This window comes from Ovis aries, chromosome 20, assembly GCF_016772045.2.
Source record: "Ovis aries strain OAR_USU_Benz2616 breed Rambouillet chromosome 20, ARS-UI_Ramb_v3.0, whole genome shotgun sequence".
Lineage (NCBI taxonomy): Eukaryota > Metazoa > Chordata > Mammalia > Artiodactyla > Bovidae > Ovis > Ovis aries.
Window position 1 is genome coordinate 6,783,960 of NC_056073.1, and position 19,242 is coordinate 6,803,201.

General features: G+C 47.8%; 1 protein-coding gene across 4 annotated transcripts in view; it reads right to left on the reverse strand.

The window, feature by feature from the left end:
- Positions 1 to 19,242, reverse strand: part of LRRC1 (leucine rich repeat containing 1) — a 130,095-nt gene that overhangs the window by 17,274 nt on the left and 93,579 nt on the right. For all 4 annotated transcript variants that reach the window (XM_027959033.3, XM_060403075.1, XM_060403074.1 and 1 more), the window contains exons 5-10: positions 13,316 to 13,372; positions 12,977 to 13,040; positions 12,523 to 12,597; positions 9,308 to 9,452; positions 6,621 to 6,739; positions 5,008 to 5,091 (exon numbers count right to left, since the gene is read on the reverse strand). In XM_027959033.3, the coding sequence (XP_027814834.1) occupies positions 5,008 to 5,091; positions 6,621 to 6,739; positions 9,308 to 9,452; positions 12,523 to 12,597; positions 12,977 to 13,040; positions 13,316 to 13,372 (544 nt within the window). The remainder of the gene's footprint in view (positions 1 to 5,007; positions 5,092 to 6,620; positions 6,740 to 9,307; positions 9,453 to 12,522; positions 12,598 to 12,976; positions 13,041 to 13,315; positions 13,373 to 19,242) is intronic.

Consider the following 19,242-nt stretch of genomic DNA (forward strand, 5'->3'; position numbering starts at 1 on the left):
TACCAAATTCCCTTCCAGAGATGCCATAATAACTTATACTTCCATGATAACAGGCACTTCCTGTACTCTCATCAATATTTGATATATTATTCTATTTTTAAAATCTTAAACATCTGATAGGCATAAATTCTTTGATTAACATGTTGTGAGTAATTGTTGTTGTTCAGTCGCTCAGTCATGTCCGATTCTTTGTGACCCCATGGCCTGTACTAAGCCAGGCTTCCCTGTCCATCACCAACTCCTGGAGCCTGCTCAAACTCATGTCCATCAAGTTGGTGATGCCATCCCACCATCTCATCCTCTGTCATTCCCTTCTCCTCCTGCCTTCAGTCTTTTCCAGCATCATGATCTTTTCTAATGAGTCAGTTCTTCATATCAGGTGGCCAAAGCATTGGAGCTTTAGCTTCTGCATTAGTCCTCCCAATGAATATTCAGGATTGATTTCCTTTAGGCTTGACTGGTTGGATCTCCTTACAGTCCAAGGGACTCTCAAGAGTCTTCTCCAACACCACAGTTCTAAAGCATCAATTCTTTGGTACTCAGCCTTCTTTATGGTCCAACTCTCACATCCATACATGGCTACTGGAAAAACCATAGCTTTGACTAGACAGACCTTTGTTGGCAAAATAATGTCTCTGCTTTTTAATACGCTGTCTAGGCTTGTCACTGCTTTTCTTCCAAGGAGCAAGCGTCTTTTAATTTCATGGCTACAATCACCATCTGCAGTGATTTGGAGCCCAAGAAAATAAAGTCTGTCACTGTTTCCACTGTTTTCCCATCTATTTCCCATGAAGTGATGGGACCAGATGCCATGATCTTCGTTTTCTGAATGTTGAGTTTTAAGCCAACTTTTTCACTCTCCTCTTTTACTTCATCGAGAGGCTCTTTAGTTCTTCTTCACTTCCTGCCATCTGCATATCTGAGGTTATTGATATTTTTCCCGGCAATCTCGATTCCAGCTGTGAATAATGATTTCACGTTAAAAAGCCCATTTCGATTGTTTTCTCCTGTGAATCACTTATTGGTTTCTGTGGGGTTTCTCTGCTTTTCTTTCTGTCCACTGTTCTAGAGCAGGTACATCTCTTCTTGGATGTGAAGTAACTTCCAACAGAGTAAGGAAAGACAGCCTTCACATGCAATGTTGGAAAAGTCTCCCTGACTTCCCTGACTTTCAAAAAGATCAGAAATCTCATCTCCATGTAGATAAATCCATCAACTGTTTCTTTTATGACTTACTTCATCTTCCAAGTATACAAATGCCTTCTCCATCTTGAAATCCAACGGTCAGCTTTCTTTTTTTAATTTTTAGGTTTTGTCTTATCTCTTTTATTTATCAATAGTTCACTTTATATCATCATGGGAACTTAATCTAGAAGAATTTTAAATTGTACTAAGAATTATACTTAAGCCACCTGATGCAAAGAACTGACTCATTGGAAAAGAGCCTGATGCTGGGCAAGACTGAAGGCAGGAGGAGAAGGGGACGACAGAGGATGAGATGACTGGATGGCATCACTGACCCGACGGTTTGAGCAAGCTCCAGAGCTGGTGATGGACAGGGAGTCCATGCTGCAGTCCATGGGGTTGCAAAGAGTCAGACACGACTGAGCGACTAAAGAATCAGGAAGGAAGTTATCCACAAAATGAATACTCTATCACCATGAACCTTTCTGAATATCACAATAAAATTTATGGGTAATTGATGTTTACAAATTGCCTGTTAGAGGAAAAGTTGTGATGAATGATCTGTAAATCCTCCCTTGTCTTATTTCACTGGACAGGTATGATGGCGTGAGAGTCACTTCCATTTTGACTTAACAGAGAAAAAAGACCAAGTCCTAAACTTAGGTATATGCGCAACATCTTCCAGGCAGAAACCTTTGTGGTCAAGGCTACTTAAAGGTAAGATGTGGCCGGAAACATATCTTCATATGCATGATCACACATTTACCAACGTCCTGTCTGTCCACAAATCACGCTACAACAGCCTCTTCCCCTTAAGTCTTCCCTCCACCAAAACCAGGATTTTTTTAAGGGAACTTCCTTATCGCAAAAACATACATACTTGAGCAATAAGATGAGGGGTAAAAGATGCAAATGAGTTATCTGAAAAATCAGAAGCATGCCACATGTAGCAAATGAAGCGAATCTAGCCTTCCCATCGGAGACAGAATCATGCCAATAAACTAGAATCTGGTGAAGGCAGGTGAGCTGCCAAGTTATGCCTTTCAAAATTTCTGAATAACTTAACATGTAATTCACAGAAAAGCGTTCTTATGAGAGAGAATAATTGGAACAAATCTGACAAACACATAACAAAATTAGGTTCGAGGCCATGCAGTCATCCACGAAAACAAAAACTGAGTTTCGAGGAAAATGTCCAATGTTTTACAATGAAAAGTGCATAAAATGGTCAGCCAATCTGAATCTTCATGCATCTGAGAAACAGAATGGAAGCTGGAGATGCAACTGTGGTCTGAACAATACTTACAAGATGGCAAGTTTACCTGACTTTTCTAAATATCCAAGCAGCTAACAATTAAGAAAACAAAAGACATTCATTGATTTGCAAATGTTTACTACACGTGACACCACACAACGCAAACAGAATCTATCATTGTGACCCACACAGTACAAACATTTTCCCCTCAACCATATGGGGGAAAAATGCAAATAAATGCTGCTATAGACAAGGAACTGTGCTGTGAAACTGACAGCGTGTTATGTTATCAAACGGGAAAGAAAAGACAAAAACAGAGGAAGAGCGACACAGCGCCCCAGACCAACAGCCACTAACACAGTTATGGGCTGGGGGCATATACATGGGACTGGTTGGCACTGTCAGTTTAAACGCGCCATGCGTTCAAGAGGAAGCATCTGGAAAGAGAAGAGAGAAGAATCCAATCAGGAGAGTGCAGGATTTGATGGGATGGTATCAAGCTTGGAGGCAGAGAACATGCACGCACGCACGCACATCCCAGACCAACCAAGGAGACCCAGCGGAAGGTGAGGGCCCCGCCGTGGTTTGTCGGCCCAGTCCGCGGGTCAGAGGCCAGCACTGCCAATATCTGCAGGGTCACCAAGCTGGGACTCACAGCAGAACTGGGACACATCCCAGTCCGGGAGCTGAGTGTGAGCGGGGGTGAAAGGGGCAAGAAAGGAGCCAGTCCCCGGGGCCCTGAACAGCTGCCTTCTTGGGCAGAGGAAGGAAAAGGCGCAGACTCCATTCCCTGATGAAATTCCAGATGCCGGGAAAGCATGATGTCATCCTCTCAGAGTGAAAAGAGGGCTGATGCCAACACGACGGGGACAGTGTACAGGAAGCAGTTCCTCACGCTCTTGTCTACAACGTGTCCCTTTGAAAGACCAGATGCAGAGAGGGGCAGGGACGTGGGGACCTTGCTGGGGATTAACGTCACACTCAGAAGTGCTCTCTTCAGGGTCTACTGAAAACTTTCCTCAAATGCATTAATTTTCTAAACTGTCCAAACTACACTTCCTTTACACAACCAAGAGGTTGCCTCATGTCAAGATCACAGAGGTGAAAAGGTAGGGTTCGATCTCTACAAGCTGAGCGGCCAGGCTTTTACGGGCTTGGCCATGGGGGACACATCGAAGTCCCTTCTCCAGACTCCAGCTGCGGGAGCCTCGGCGGGAAAGCACTCCCAGCCTCAGCTTCCTCGTCTGTAAAGCAGGGAGATGCAGATCCTCTTTTGAGGCCGTGACATTCACTGAACAAGCACGACAGCACCTGGTCGGGGGCAGGGCACTACAGAGGGAGGGCCTGGATCTTTTCTCCTTCCCTCTGCCTCTGCATCTGACCTACACCCACCCACATGCACTCTCCCACAAGAGTACAATCAACACCAGCTCTGTCCTTCAGTTTAATGCTTTTAGACTGGAACCAAAATGAGGATTTAATGAGCAGAATCTCTTCCGTGAGTCCCAGTTTAGCGAAGATGGAGACTTAAGTCTTTGCGCTGGAAACAGCTTTACTTAAATGTTAGGGTTCCCATCGTGGCTGTGAGAGAATGCGGTCACATCTGTAACAAACGTCCCTATCCTTCCGCTCAGGAGCACCGGCTGCCACACCCAGGGAGAAGCCGGGCCCCGCTGAACCTCCAGACAGGGACGGGGGAGAAAAGACCAGGCCAGGTGAAACGCCTGGAGGAGTGGCCGGGGAGCGTCAGAGCCCCTCAAGCGCTCGCTGCCTGGAGAACAGCTCTGAAATGACTGCAAGATGGGCGTTGACAAGGGTCGAGCAGAGAAGGAAGCGGGAAGCTGCTCCCAGCTGGGGACCACAGCGCAGGAGGCCACACCTCCTCCTGTGCGGCCAGGCAGAGCCGCTCAGCAGCTTCCTTTTAAAAGACAGCCTTCCTTTTAAACAGCACCCCGGAGGCCACCTCGTGCGACCCCTTAGGGCTTCTTCCCATTCTCAGTTCCGGTGCCTCCTTGGTTAAATACCTCTAAATCACACAGCCACGCCCACAAGGTATGGAGGCTCTCTTCTCCCTCTGGGAGCACCGACCAAAAAATCTTAAGAACCGGGCTCTACCTTCCCGCACCCGCCTCTACGTGGAGGGCTCCCTCTCGTTCTCCCAGACATGAGCCTCTGCCCAGGAAGACTGTCCACCGAGACCCATCTTCACAACTCCAGCGGCTCATGGGAGGGCTTACCTGCTCACTAGACCCAATCACCCCCAAAGCCCAAGGCCACAATCACCCCTTCCTGTCAATGGTGTTGCTCTTCTAGGCCAGCCCCCAAGCGCCACCCTCTCTGTCCCCCTCTGAATTCCCCTTTCCCAATTCTGCTCACAGCCATCTGGACCCACCTACTCTCCCCAACGTTACTGATGGTCATTCTTTGATACAATTCCTCCAACCATCTCTGGACCCACAGATGAGAGTTCACACCTTTAAAAAGCAGCACATGAGTATTTGACATCTGTGATCCCTTGTGTATCATTATTTCTTTATTAATTATATTATTTTCTTAAAAGCACATACCTCTTTTGGTAAAGACACTAATTTGTTTCTGTCTGCATTCAAGTTGCTCAACTTCTTAAGTTTTCCAATGCTCTTAGGTAAAGTCTGTTAAAATAACATTTTTGTTATTAACACATACTTTGGACATGGCTCAGAGTAAAACAGATAAAACAGATCCTTTCAAGAACTGAGAGGGTCTAATATCATCCAGCGAGACAAGTCCTTCCTCAACAGCAGGTGTTTGTAATGCTCACTTGGGGATGTGGCATCTAACATTTTGCATTTTTTTAGAAATGAGAGTATGTTTCAATGAAATGAGGTTAAAGACACAGGCCTGGGAACAGAGAAACACACAGTAAAAGAGGTAGCTAAGGCCCTTCAAATCAAGGAAGTGAAATCTGCACCCCTGAGATCCACCCCTCCCCTGCCTGCACCTCTGAGAACAACAGAGAGCTAGTTTGCAGATGCCTGTGGGGGCCGGAGCTGGGTGGGTGTGTGGGGGGCGGGGGGTTCATAAGGCCTGGGGAGGGAGGGAACTGCCCAGGCTGGTATGAGAGCCTGAGCTGGGCGGGTGTGTTGGTGGTGCTGTGTTGCAGCGGTGGTCATAAGGCCCGGGGAGGGGAGGGGACGGCCCCGGCTGGTGTGAGCGCTCCAGCCCCAAAGGAACCAGCCCTGGGTCCATGGAGAGTGGAGGATCTTCAACCCTGATGCAATCCAGGGGTGAACGTCACTTTTCTAACTGTCACGACTACCATCTATAATTCTAACAGATTCCTTCCAGAAACAAGGAAGGAGGCCAGTGTCCTGACTACAGGGGGATGTTCCCATGCCCCCACCAGCTCCGCCTCCTTCACCGACTCTTGCTGTCTTCTTCTGCTCTGCTCCCCAGAAGAGCATTACTTACTCCTTTTATAAAGAGAAGAGAAAAGGGGAGAAAGAGGTAAAAGGAAAAGTCGGGTAAAAACTAAAGTGACAAAATGAAGACAGAGAAGTGGAGGGAAAGGCAGGCAAGTAAACCAAAGACAAAGGCTACAAGGCCAAGACAGGGGGAACAGGGCGAGCAGATGGGGCGGGCAGAGAGTAGCTGCCCCAGAAACCCGCTCTGCAGGCGCCGCCAGGAGAATGGGGAGGGCTGGGCCAAGCCCGGGCACCTGCTCTGCCTCACCCAGCTTCTCAGATGGGGTGAGATCAAGATCAGAGCTGTGCTCTGGCTCCCCAAAGAGCATCCCCCACCCTCAGGGCCCCCAAGGCTTTCCAGGTCCAGCCCCCATCCCCTCTCCCTCCCGAACGCTCATATTTGCTCCAAGAACCAGACAGAACACCGTTCCCACTGGTCCACCCTCAGACGCGAGCGGAGGCACTTCCACCAGCAGGGCCGGTCCCGCCGCCTCCCTCCCCCAGATGTCCAGGCCAGCGCCCGTACCGAGCGTCACGGTGAGGCGCAGTCTCTGACGGGGGGACCGGGATCATCTGCGTGTCCCGAGCCTGCTTCTCAGGCCCCTTGGTTAGTTACAGCGTAAAGGGACCTCCATCTGGTCCACCCAAATTACAAACACGTAGACGCGACCCTGCAAAGCACTGCTGATGCGGAACCCACACCATCGATCTCCACCTGACCCTGGGGCCACACTCACCAGGAGACGATTTTCTGTAAGAACCAATTCTGTGAGGCTCTCACAGTCTCCGACCGCCTCGGGCAACTGGGTGAGTCGGTTCTGATCCACCTTCAAGATCGACAGTTTCTTTAGCTTTCCTGTAAAAGGGTTATTTAGGCTCATTAGTTATCACTGTTTCCCTATTTAGGCTCATTAGTTATCACTGTTTCTCTGGTCGCCTCTCGGCATCTCCCCTCTGCTTGCTGTTTGGAGTTTCCATTCTCATTTGGTTTCCTCACCCAGCTTCAAGAAACTGTTTGCATTTAGAGTACAAAAGGTTGAGAGTTAAAATCGTGTGTTCTGTTTGTCAGAAACAGTCGGCAATTAATGGCAAATCGTTTAAAAGTTGCTACCTAAAAAATCATGTCAAAGTCCATAGATTTTCATGAAAAAACAAAGAGCTGGCTCTTGATGGAGCTTTAAGAACAGGAAATATCTTGTGTACAGCAAGAGACTTTTACATTCCTCTAAGAATCATCCTCGGAGAAGGCAATGGCACCCCACTCCAGTACTCTTGCCTGGAAAATCCCATGGACGGAGGAGCCTGGGAGCCATGGGGTCGCTAAGAGTCGGACACAACTGAGCGACTTCACTTTCACTTTTCACTTTCCTGCATTGGAGAAGGAAATGACAACCCACTCCAGTGTTCTTGCCTGGAGAATCCCAGCGACAGGGGAGCCTGGTGGGCTGACGTCTCTGGGGTCACACAGAGTCGGATACCACTGAAGTGACTTAGCAGCAACAGCAAGAATCATCCTGGCTCGGATGGCGAAGAACCTGCCTGCAATGCAGGAGACAATGCAGGTTCAATCCCTGGGTCGGAGAGATCCCCTGGGGAAGGAAATGGCAATCCACTCCAGGACTCTTGCCTGGACAATTCCGGGGTCAGGGGAGCCTGATGGGCTATGGTCCATGGGTCACAAAGAGTCAGACACAACTGAGCAACTAACACACACGAGAATCACCGTCGCTTAAAACAAAAGACAGCACAAGGCAGCCCATTGTATCATCTGCGGGTGACGGTGAGTCAGTGAGGATCCCTACTAGGGAAATCTCTGAGCCTGCGGGGTCAGATGGTAATCTCTGAAAGGCCACGTTAAGACAGGTCTGTCTCACCAGAGCGCAGAATGGACTCACGCGAGGTGCCCTCAGGCAGGAAAACAGCCCGGTTTACTGCAGCCTCTGCAGCCTCCATGGGCTGGAGGAGACTCAGAGTCTCGCTGTCAACTGCTCCTGCCTTGGGGGCGCGCCTACCAAGCAGGTGTCCTTGGTATCCACAGAAGGTGGCCAGCATGACGTCACTGTCCTCAGGGCAGTCAGAGGACAGCCTCTATCACAGAAGCGATAAAGCCGGAGACGGGGAGATGCCGAAAGGGTGAACTCACGCTAAGTGCAGTCACGGAGCAGGGCAGGGGGGCTCCTTATTCAGCACAGTCAGTACCTACTAACACTGTCCTCAGAGGGCCCCCCAGTCCTCAGGCCAAGAGATTCGTCAGCACTGTCTTTGGGGCATGGAACGTACAGCTGGCAGAGCTCACCCCAAGAGACTCCTCAACACCACTCAAAAGTGGGCCTGCAGACTCTCCTTGAATACTTCTAGTGCCAGGAGGCTCATTTCTTTACTAAGCAGCCCACACTGATTCCTAAGAGATGCACGTTAAGCTCTTTCTTAAATCAAACTGAGATCCACAACCTTTTCCTTTCACCCTCTTGAACTAGAAGACAGAATCAGTCGACGCCTCCTTCTACCTGACAGCCCTTCAAAGGCCTGATGCCAGCCATCCCGTGCCTACTTCTCCCTTTTCCCAGCAGCCAAACATCCTGGGTCCCCACAGCTGTTCGGATGCTATATGTGATTCCTACCGGGCATTCCCACCTAGAGTCACAGTCCCCATCAGCTCCTCAACCAGACTCACCTGAAAGGCAGCATCTGTCGGTCCTCCTGCCAAGCTGCTCTTATCAGCAACCCTTTCATCTGGACCAGATTCCAGAAAGGAAGTCAGGCCCCTGTCACACGGCTTCTCCGACTACTGAAAACCTCTCCCAAACTCCCTTTGATGTTCTGAATGCAAGTTAAGTGAAGGTCAAATAAGCTGTCCTATGACAGCCACATGGTTAAATATAGTTTCCTACAGTTTCTAGGAAGGCCTGGCTATGGCGGAGCTGACAGCCCACGTCTGTTTATCTTCCCTGCGTTTATTTTCTCACCCTGGGCTGAGCTCCTTTTCGGTAAAGGAAATGTCTGGTCTGTTTTTTAAAGGAAACGGCACAGAATGATTCAAGGAAAAGATGATTCCCGATGGACCAGAAAAGGCTCAATGCGTTCCCCCCCAAATAACAGCCCTTCCTAGGGGTCACACCATGAGGTCAAAGGTCATTCCACATAAACTATTCGCGAAACTCAATTAGAAAAGTCTTGATAACTGTTCATATGCCCAAAACACATTCTACGATTTGGGCTCATCACCAGCAAAATCACGGGCACAAGCTGCAGAGGAAGTGGACAGGCTGACACCTAAAAGCAGTAACAGACATTCAACATGCCTGCTCCCAGACCAGGAAAACAGAAATGCCTGCAAATAGAGAAATTCAACCCGTAACGACTGAAGGAACCACACCCCAGCACCTGAACAGCCAGCACTGGGGCTGCTAGCGCCCACACTCACCGATGCCGTCCGGGAGCATTTCTAACAAGTTCTGCGAAATGACCAAATCCGTCAACGAAGTCAGGCCGCTGATTTCTTCTGGAAGCCTTTCCAACCTGTTTTCAGAGACGTCTAAGCAGAGCAGGTTCTTCAGATTTCCTATTTCCTGCACCAATGACACAGGAAAAGAAAGTCACGCCAGAATCAGTCACCGTTCGGAGGAGTTTCTCATACTGATTTTTCAAGATCAAACTGCAGAGTGGTCCTAAGGATGCTTCTATGAGTTCTGGTCGAAGGTGACAGCGGGGTTGAGTTTCCAGACTCCCTTCTGATGAAAACGGGAAGCTGTGTGAATCACACATGCGGCACTGGGAAGGGAGGCCAGGCGCTCCGCCTGCAGGCAGGCAAGGAGTCATTCCCTCAGTAAGATGAGGACATGGACACCAGGGGAAGACCAGTCGCTTGAAGGCCCCACAGTTCAGGGATAAAGAAAAAAAAAGAGGCCAGACGCCAGTTCTCCAAGTTAGGACTCAATACTCAGAACAGCCTGCGAAGTCCTGTGGGAAGCCGACTCCTTTCTACGTCCGTGACAGGCAGCTCGTGGGACAACAGGGGCTCAGCTGCTCCCCAGGGAAACTGAAGCACACACACCCCACACACACACACAACAGGGGCTCAGCTGCTCCCCAGGGAAACTGAAGCACACACACACACACACACACACACACACACAACAGGGGCTCAGCTGCTCCCTGGGGAAACTGGAGCACACACAAAGACACAGACAGACAGACAGACACACACACACACACAAGGGCACAGCTGACAGACAGACACACACACACACACACAAGGGTGTGCTCACACACACACACACACACACAGATACACACAGACACGCACCAAGGGCTCAGCTGCACCCCGGGGAAACTGGAACGCACACACACATGGGTGCGCTCACACACACACATACACAGATACACAAAGACACACACACAAACCACACAAAATTAATACACATACACGGGCGCACATACACACACACACACACACACACACACAGTTAATACCCGAGACAACAGAGCCACACACACACACAAACAGATACACACACAGACACAGACACACACCACACACACTATTAATACACACACACTCTCTCTGTTAATACCCAAGACAAGAGAGCCAGACTGCTCTGAAAGGGAAGAGCCGACCCAGGGAGGGGAGGCACCTCCTTGGGGCCCGAGCTCCAATCCAAAGGCATCTGATCCTCCACTCTCCGGACACACACTCCCGCTTACTGGTGCCCCCACTGGCCTGACTTGCTGCCAGCCTGTCCCCCTGCACTCAGCACCCTCCCGCCTGGACAGGTCTGGAAACACTCTGCCCAAGTCTGTTCACAACTGTGCCTCCATCCTTCCCTCCGGAAACATCGCTCCAGGCCCGGAATGAAACCCCACCTCGAACTCCAGTGGCCCCCTGAAGTCTACACAGGCACAGACTCCTGAGTCAGCACTGAATGTGGCCTGAACAACTACGCAGCTTATCCCCCCCCAATCCAGTACTCACCCTGGGACTCCACCCCTGCATGTGCTGCCTGGAGGAAAGCAGACTACCTTTCTACTAACTTCAGGCCAGGCTCCCTGAGGATAGTCTACTTTCTAAATTTATTCCTTTAAACAATGTTTCGTCTCCTTTTCTTTTTATCAGTGAAGACAGGAAAATAACTGATTATCTGAGACTGTCTGATGAGTTTGGTCCTGACTTAACAAAAGGTTATACAAGTGGGCCAATGAGATGCATAAAAAAAATTAACAACATGATCAGTGGCATGTTAATTTCTTTGTTTAGGACGTGGCATTTTGCACACAACTGCTCACATACATCTGTCCACACATACACTCTCCTCTGCATGTCTAAGAGCTGATTTTTATTTTATTCAAGTATGCTGTGTTAATTTCTCCTAGTGCTGCAAAGTGACTCAGTTATACATACATATTTTTTCATATTCTTTTTCCATTCTGTTTTATTACAGGATATTGAGTACAGTTCCCTGTGCTCCACAGTAAGGCCTTGTTGTTTATCCAGCCTTGATAGCTGGTATTTTATACTTTCTTAATATCTTCCTGGCATTTCTGCCCCATCCTTTGACTTTTTTAAGTAGCTAGACTTCTCTTAATCAGGACGTTTCATAATTTCCTAGAGAAATCTGTTAATCAAACCCTCACTCATATCAGCTGCTGATCTGCCCCTTCCTTTTCCCAAATGCAGCCAAGACCTCAGAAACAGACTCGAATTAGCTCCGGAGTCGCATGAGTTGTCGGTGTGTCTTGTCAATTCCAGCGTATAACTACAACTAGAATCTCACTCAAGTGCTTTTTCACAGCACCAGGCTTCCTTGCGCAGATACACCTTCTCCACCTGAAGAGCAGGGTCCCTCATGGCTGGCTCAGAGAGCCTAGCAGAGACAGCCCCTGAATGACGATACAGTACGCATACCTCAACCATCGGGAAATATACGGACTTTAAACCCTGGCTCTAAGAGACCCCGAAGAGCAGAATTTGGTAACACCTGGAGAAAAACCAAGCTGGGGGAAACGCCTGTGTGGTATTGTTGTTTGAGTATCTCTCTCAACTGATGGGAAGGTGGGTCTGCGTGCTAGAACCCACCAGCTGAAACAGAAGCCCACACGAGACCCTGTTTCATTTGGAACACGGTTCCTCACGCTTGGTAACAGCAGGAGAAACGTAAACAGCTTGTGACGGTCCAGCTACACCATAAGCAACATTTGGAAGAAAACATGAAGTAGAAACTTTTCGCACTGATTTCACATCAACTATTACACAGCAAAATGTGCTCAAATCATCTCAAAACACTTGGCGTATCACCAACAGTGGCAGAAACTTCTGCCATCAGAATCCGGCATCCTGGTAACTTCCAAATGAGCTGGGCTTCAAGCAGGCAACCCAGGCCTCAAGCCAGGGTGAAATAAAATGCAGACTTCACGCACCAAAAGATACATTTACCATCTTTAGAAATGACGGGTTGAGGCTTTCAATTTTTTGTGGCAATGTGGCATGATGAATGCTCAACGAATTTTTCCAAATCTGCTTTGGCAACCAACGTTTTCGTTTTCAAGCTCCCTTTTCTGGAACGTCTCATGGAGGAGCAGGGGATGCATGAGGGTGACGGTGGTCTTTTTGCATTTTGGAGGGAAACTGAAATTACCACTCACCTGAGGTAATTCTGACAGCTGATTTCCGTCCAACCAGAGATCCTTTAGATGTAAGAGAGCTCCTATTGATTCTGGCTAAAACAAAAAGCAATGTTATGGTAACAAAGCTCCAGTATTTAGCCTCCCATTAAGAAGGAAAGGACCTTCACTCAACAGTTAGGAATGGAGTATCACAGCAGAGGTTTGTGGGTACTTCTCTAAAATCAGCACCCCTCTCCTAAAAGCATCCCCAAGACTCCCAGCTGCTTCCACTCACGCCATCACCTCCACCCCCGAGCCTTCACCCCCCAATCATCATCCGTAACCCGTGTGAACCAAAGCACGTGCTCTAATGTTGCCAAGCTGTCTCTGTGGAAACACTGGCTTAAGAGCATCCCTAGAGATGTCCCCCAGACATTCTGTGATCATAACTAAGAACAGGTGAAATTCAAATCTCTCTTCTGTACAGACTTACCAAATTATATATTTCATTGTTTCCTAAATCAAGTTCTTCTAGTCTCCGTAGCTGGGTAAGGGAGCTATTAAAAAAAAAAAAAAATTCAAAGGGAAGGAGCTCTTGGGATTTAGAAATGCTGAGCAGCATGAGATTCCTCACTTGGACTCATTTCCCAAAATAAGATTCATCTGGATTTTATGGCCATCCGCACAGGAAGTCTATTAAGGCTGGCATCTCCCAAATTTTCCAAAAGACACAGAACTTCTTTTTGACAAGCTACTGTAGCTTTTTTTTTAATGCTTCAAGAAATTCATTCAGTATGAAACCCCTCCCCTCTCCTTTCCCCCAGAGACTCACTCAGGGAGATAAGTAAGTAGATTCTCTCTCAGTTCCAGTGAAGCCAGGTTATAAAGACTAGAAATGAACAGAAGAAAAAAAGGGTTTAAGGAAAATGCCTAAGATTCTTCCTACTCCCTCCCCTCCCCAACAATCCCCACTCCAGAAGGAGCAACTCTTATTAAGACCTGTAAGTCACTCCCCCGAGAAAAATATCTATGACCACCCCATCCCCAGTAAAAATAGTATCATCTCTACTTCGCAAATTTTAACATTGAAGTAAAGAGAACGGCACCATCACCGCAAGGACTCACACACGTGAACTCTGTGCAGCTGATACATGGGAAGAACTCTCCAGTCCCTGAGAGACAGCCACTCCCAGGACCAAGATAGGGGCCGAATATGCACTTCCAGGCTTGAGAATGTCAAAAATGCACCACTGCCTTAAAAACCGGACCGCCCGAACGCCTTTAATCTCAAGCTGCTCTTCTTGCAAACATCACTGAGAAGTCTGTCTGTTTGAACACAGTGGGCATCTCAGTTCAGAGAGTCCACGCGCTCCACTTCAGTTTCCACGCTCACAGAGCACGGGGCCCCTGAGATGCAGCAGGTCAAGTAACGACATACTCCACGCGGTGCCCGGGACACCAGCCTGATGCGGTAAACAGTGGCTGTGATAATGTTGCTTTTATTCTTAATAAACCCCGAGTGGCACTCTTTTCAGGAGATTCCCCTGCCTTTCAGCTGTAATCCACATCTAGCAGAAACACCGTGCAAGGATACAGAGGCTCTCCCCAGATGCTGGTGATCTGGGCCACGGTGGCGATTCTGAATCGGCAGACGCCACACACATCCCAGTATGTCAGCGCTGGCACGACACGCTGATTCAGGAGAGAGTCGGCTGCTTGCTCCAGCAGGCACTGTGCTAAGCTCTGAAAAGCGAGAACTCCAGCTTCTGCTAATGCCACCAGAGTAACAGCCAGATTTGGAGGACTTTTACTTGTGATCCCACAGAACACGGGGAGTCAGACCAACACCCTAATCTGCCTTAATCCTCTGTTCTCCTTCCAACATCAAAGCCAGAATTACAGGCACTGACAGAGCTTTTCATAACATTAGAAAATGTAAATTTGATTTGCAGGAACAATGCATGTACTCACATAAAACCCAGTGGCTTGAAAATGTATTTGAACTATACATTTGACATGCACAAAGTTGATATCCCCTTCAACTTTCTAAAAATAATTTTAGAAATTTAGAAACTGAGTAAGAGTCTCACAATTAAACCAAGAGGAAAAAAATAAAACCCTTCAGAATATATATACTCTTAAAAGCCAGCAACCCTGCTAATAAGTAATTACGAATTTAATACCAAGACTCTTCCCCTAAAATACAGCCAGGTGGAATCGCAACTTCCCAGTCCCACTGCCTCTGTCTGGGCCAAACCCTCACGTAGAAGAAATAACGTGGGAGGGAGGGGGGACCACCCATTATGTGCCCCTAAAAGCAACCCATAGATAAGGTGGAGACCGGACATTACAGGCCACTGTAAAAGTAAAATCAAGCGCTTGGTTTTCAGTTTTAGCTGTTCCCAGAACCAGTCTTATGGGAAAGGTGATAACCATTTGGCTGTTTTCACGTCTCTATTTTAAAAACCACTGGCAGACCTGCCAAATCTAACGCTCATCACTTTCACATCTCTTCTGACCCACTAGAAACATCCACTAACAAAATGAGGGAAAACGTCCCTCTTTGCTTCCAAAGCTCCTTCCTTGGGCCCCACCAAGTGCATCTTGCAGAGCAGTGTCACCAGGCCCAGTTACTGACACCCCCTGGCCCAACACCTCCTGCCTGAAACGGAACAGAGCTGGGCCTGCCACCTGCGGCACCCTCTGGGTCCTTACTGTCATCTCCTGACCGGGAACCACCCAGTACATCGCTGATATCACCAGGACGACCCCATCAGGAAAGCGAGGTCCGCTGGTGTGAGGTTCATCAGACAGTGGCAAAGCCATAGCTCAAACCCGGTGAGAGCCAAGACCCTGCCCTCACCCTGCGTGTGTTAGGCGCTTGGTTGTGTCCAACTCTTTGCGACCCTGAGGACGGCAGCCCACCAGGCTCCCGTGTCCATGGAATTCTCCAGGCAGGACTACTGGAGCGGGTTGCCACGTCCTTCTCTGCCCTCACTCTGGGGACTACCACTCTTTGGAACTCTCTCTCTATAATTTACATCCCTCACAACTACCTGGATCTACTTGGCTGAAGTGCTTCGCCACGGCACCTCGATTCCCCTAAAATGAAGACAGTCATACCTACTGCAGCAGTTAGGGCAGGATACATATTCCTGCAAGTTAACAGAGCCAGTCTGATATGTTATTTCTTTGAGATGGCCCTGTGCCCAAGCAGTCATGCCTGTGTGCATGCTCGGTCGTGTCCAATTCTTTCCGACCCCATGGACTGTAGCCCGCTAGGCTCCTCTGTTCCTGGAATTTTCCAGGCAAGAATACTGGAGTGGGTTGACATTTCCTACTCCAGGGAAGTATAGTCGGGGGCCACAAAAATGTGTAAGCCCCAAGGCGGGGTCCCCAGAAAGACTGCTCCACAATTCTATCAACCATGGGAACCATTCCCTCTGCCCAGAACCGCCTCCAACAATAGGCCTGCAGATGGGGAGCGGCTGGCCCGGAACAACTTTTAAGGATACATCATCCGTAACTGGTGACTTGAGGGACAATGATGAATAAAAACCAAGGACACTGGTTTGACTACAGATGCCCACCTCCCATATAAGCCCAAACCTCAGCGTGTAGCCTGGCCTGGCTGTTCTCATTTCGATTATTAACTGATTCTCAAATGAAACCATGGGTTTGGCTGCCATCAGTACCCTGCCCTGGAGAGTCCCAGGCCAACGCACAACCAGTCCCTCCAGAACAGAGTTCTCCAGGCCATTCTGGGAAGAGCTGACATAAACAGGGCCGGCTTGAATGCAGATTTGGACCAGAGACAGTAAGATCAAAATGCAAGGATGAATGACCTCCTCTCCTGGCTTTTCTGAATACAGCATCTTCCATCAAGACTTCAGGATGGTGCCTTCCTTATGCAGGCAACCTGGTCAATTCCACTCCAGTATCTTTGCGAGTAAAGGACATACTGCCAAGAACTGACGCAGTCCAGGGACTTGAACTCTGTGCCAGGCTGTTAGCCACAGGCCAAGAGAAACTCCACATACATTTATCAGCTGCTGCAGTCAACACGTGACCGAAAGCTCAGACACTCGACAGGCAACATGAGAATGACTGGTCACTGACGCTCTGACTACCAGCAATGACATCAGCAGAAACTGTATGACAGAGACCGTCGCCAGTTCTCGCCAAGAATTAACTTTATGGATGAGAAAGTGAAGGCCCAAGAGGGCACCTGAACGAGGTCTCCCACGACTGGGAAGGGGCAGAGCCAGGACTCACCATGGAATCTGCATTTCCAGTCACCAGTTTCTGCTCTCACCCTCGAGTTTGTGAGGTTCACTTTGTGAATAGGGAATACAATATTTGAGAGTATGTGTAATATAGTACTAATACAGTGGGGCTTCCCAGGTGGCTCAGTGGTAAGGAATCTGTCTGTCAGAGAAGGAGATGCCGGTTCAATCCCTGAGTCATGAAGATCCCCTGAAGGAAGGCATCGCACTCCAGGATTCTTGCCTGGAGAACTCCATGGACACAGGAGCCTGGCGGGCTAAGCCCATGGAGTCACAGAGAGTCAGACATGACGGAATGACCGGACAGCCGCAAATATAACACATTGATGAACACGCAGAACGAACGTTCAGGAATGAGTGGGCGCCCACCCGTCCTGCATCCATCCAGTCTCCTACCACCTAGACCCTTCTCACGGGAAACAACCCTTTCTGTTAGTTATTTGTGCATTTACCCAAAGTTGCCTTTTATGCAAAGAAAAAGGGGTATGAATATATAGCCTTAGCCTCCTTTTTTTCATACAAAAGGCAGCATCCTATACAAACGAGATTTTTGACTTTCTTATCAACAGATAATACACACAGGTATTTTTTTTAAAATTGCATGGTAATCCCGAATCCATACACAACTTACTTTTTTTAAACCACTCCCCTAGTAACAGATGTTTTACCCTTCAATTTTAATTCCTGGCAAATTAAATTTCTGTGTAATATCATCAGGATGACCTCCTACACAAACCACTATTTTCTATCTTTCCTTCACTCCCATCGTTTTTACCATCAAATGGGGTTTAACTTTTTCTTCTCTTTCTTTAAAAAATACCATTTATCTGGCCACACCAGGTCCTCACTGCACACTTGGGCTTCCTCGAGCTGGCATCAGGCCCCAGAGCGCCCCAGGCTCAGTAGCTCAGCGCACAGGCTTCGCTGTCCTGCGGCACGTGAGGTCTTAGCTCCCCGCCCAGGGGACTGAACCTGTGTCCTCTGCACTGGAAGGCGAACCCTTAACCACTGAACTACCACAGAAGTCCCCCAAATGAGGTTTAAAAAAAGAATGACAAAATCCTACAAGCTTCTGCAGGAAGAGTGTGCAGAAGTCTTTGGTGCCAGCAGCTGACGATCCCTGAGAGCACGCACAAGAGTTCACGCTGCTGTGAGCCAACACGTAGGCCAACTGTATTTTTAGGATTCTATTTCAGGGACTGGATGAGGGGTTACTTAAAAAAAAAAAATTTACATCTGTCCTCCACTGTATTTTAAAAATTCCTTTCTAAACCACTGGAATTTTTTTTCCCCTATTTTGGTGGCCAATATCATTAAGAAAGTAAAGAATAACATAAATTTAGGTGCCCCCAAGCAAACAAATGATATACACTATTAAACCATTAAATATAAAATCTGTAAACATTTATGGCAATACTTTTCAACTAGGATGAGGGAAGTACTTATATATCCACGGTATTTCTGCTTTTTTAGTACCAGATTAGTATTTAATCAGAAAACTCCGGTTACAAACTTCCTTATGGCAGTGTTGCTCTAGAAAATTTTCTAAAAATTCATTTTATTTTTGGAGCAATATTTACAGAAATTCCCAGGCCTCAGAAAAAAAAAAAAAAGAGTATTAAATACAGTAACAGTTTTCAAAAAGACTGATTCTTTTCAGGCAGCATGTACTAACAGGTCACCATTCCCAAGGGCAGCAGACACAAAATCACACCCACACGCTCGACTTCAATCTGCCAGAGAATCCAGGGCTTATCTGCTTGTTCTACTTCGGTTAGCAAATGGTCACAACCAACTCTTTATTGATGATAACCATTTAGTGACTGACCCCTGGGTTTTGGGCACCATACCAATCTATTACGCACATTTCTTCTTCTTAAAGAATGCTATTCTTTGAGGAGGAAATTTCATTAAATAAGAGATGTCTAGATATATTTAGGCTAACTCACCTTTTTTCTGATGGTACCAGTCTCTTTAACAGCCAAGGATATGGGATCTCATGGAGCCAGATACACAAAGTCAAACAGAGCAGCTTGCTCACGATGGAGGCAGAGGCTTCCTAGGTTCTCACAGTTCTCCCTGAGTTCCCCCGACCCCGACTCCACAACACCTGGACGTTCTGGAGGCTCTGGCTCTGTGTACCTGCTTATCACCAGGTGCCAGTAACCGAGACGAAATGATCTTCGCACACTGCTGGTGAGGCTACACTACAGAGGATTTCCTTTAAGGGCAGCGTAGATCCATTCCTAGGTGTGGCATCACCCCTCAGCAGCACCAGGCTTCTTCAAGTTTGCCTAATGTCTCTTCTTTTTTATGATTTTGACACATTTCACATACTATAATATCCACTTTTATAATGGGTACTACTCAGTGGTTTTCAGTATATTCACAAGGTTATACAAACATCACCATGACCTAATTCTAGAAAGTTTCTATCATCCAAAAAGAACCTTCACACCCATCACAAGTCAAT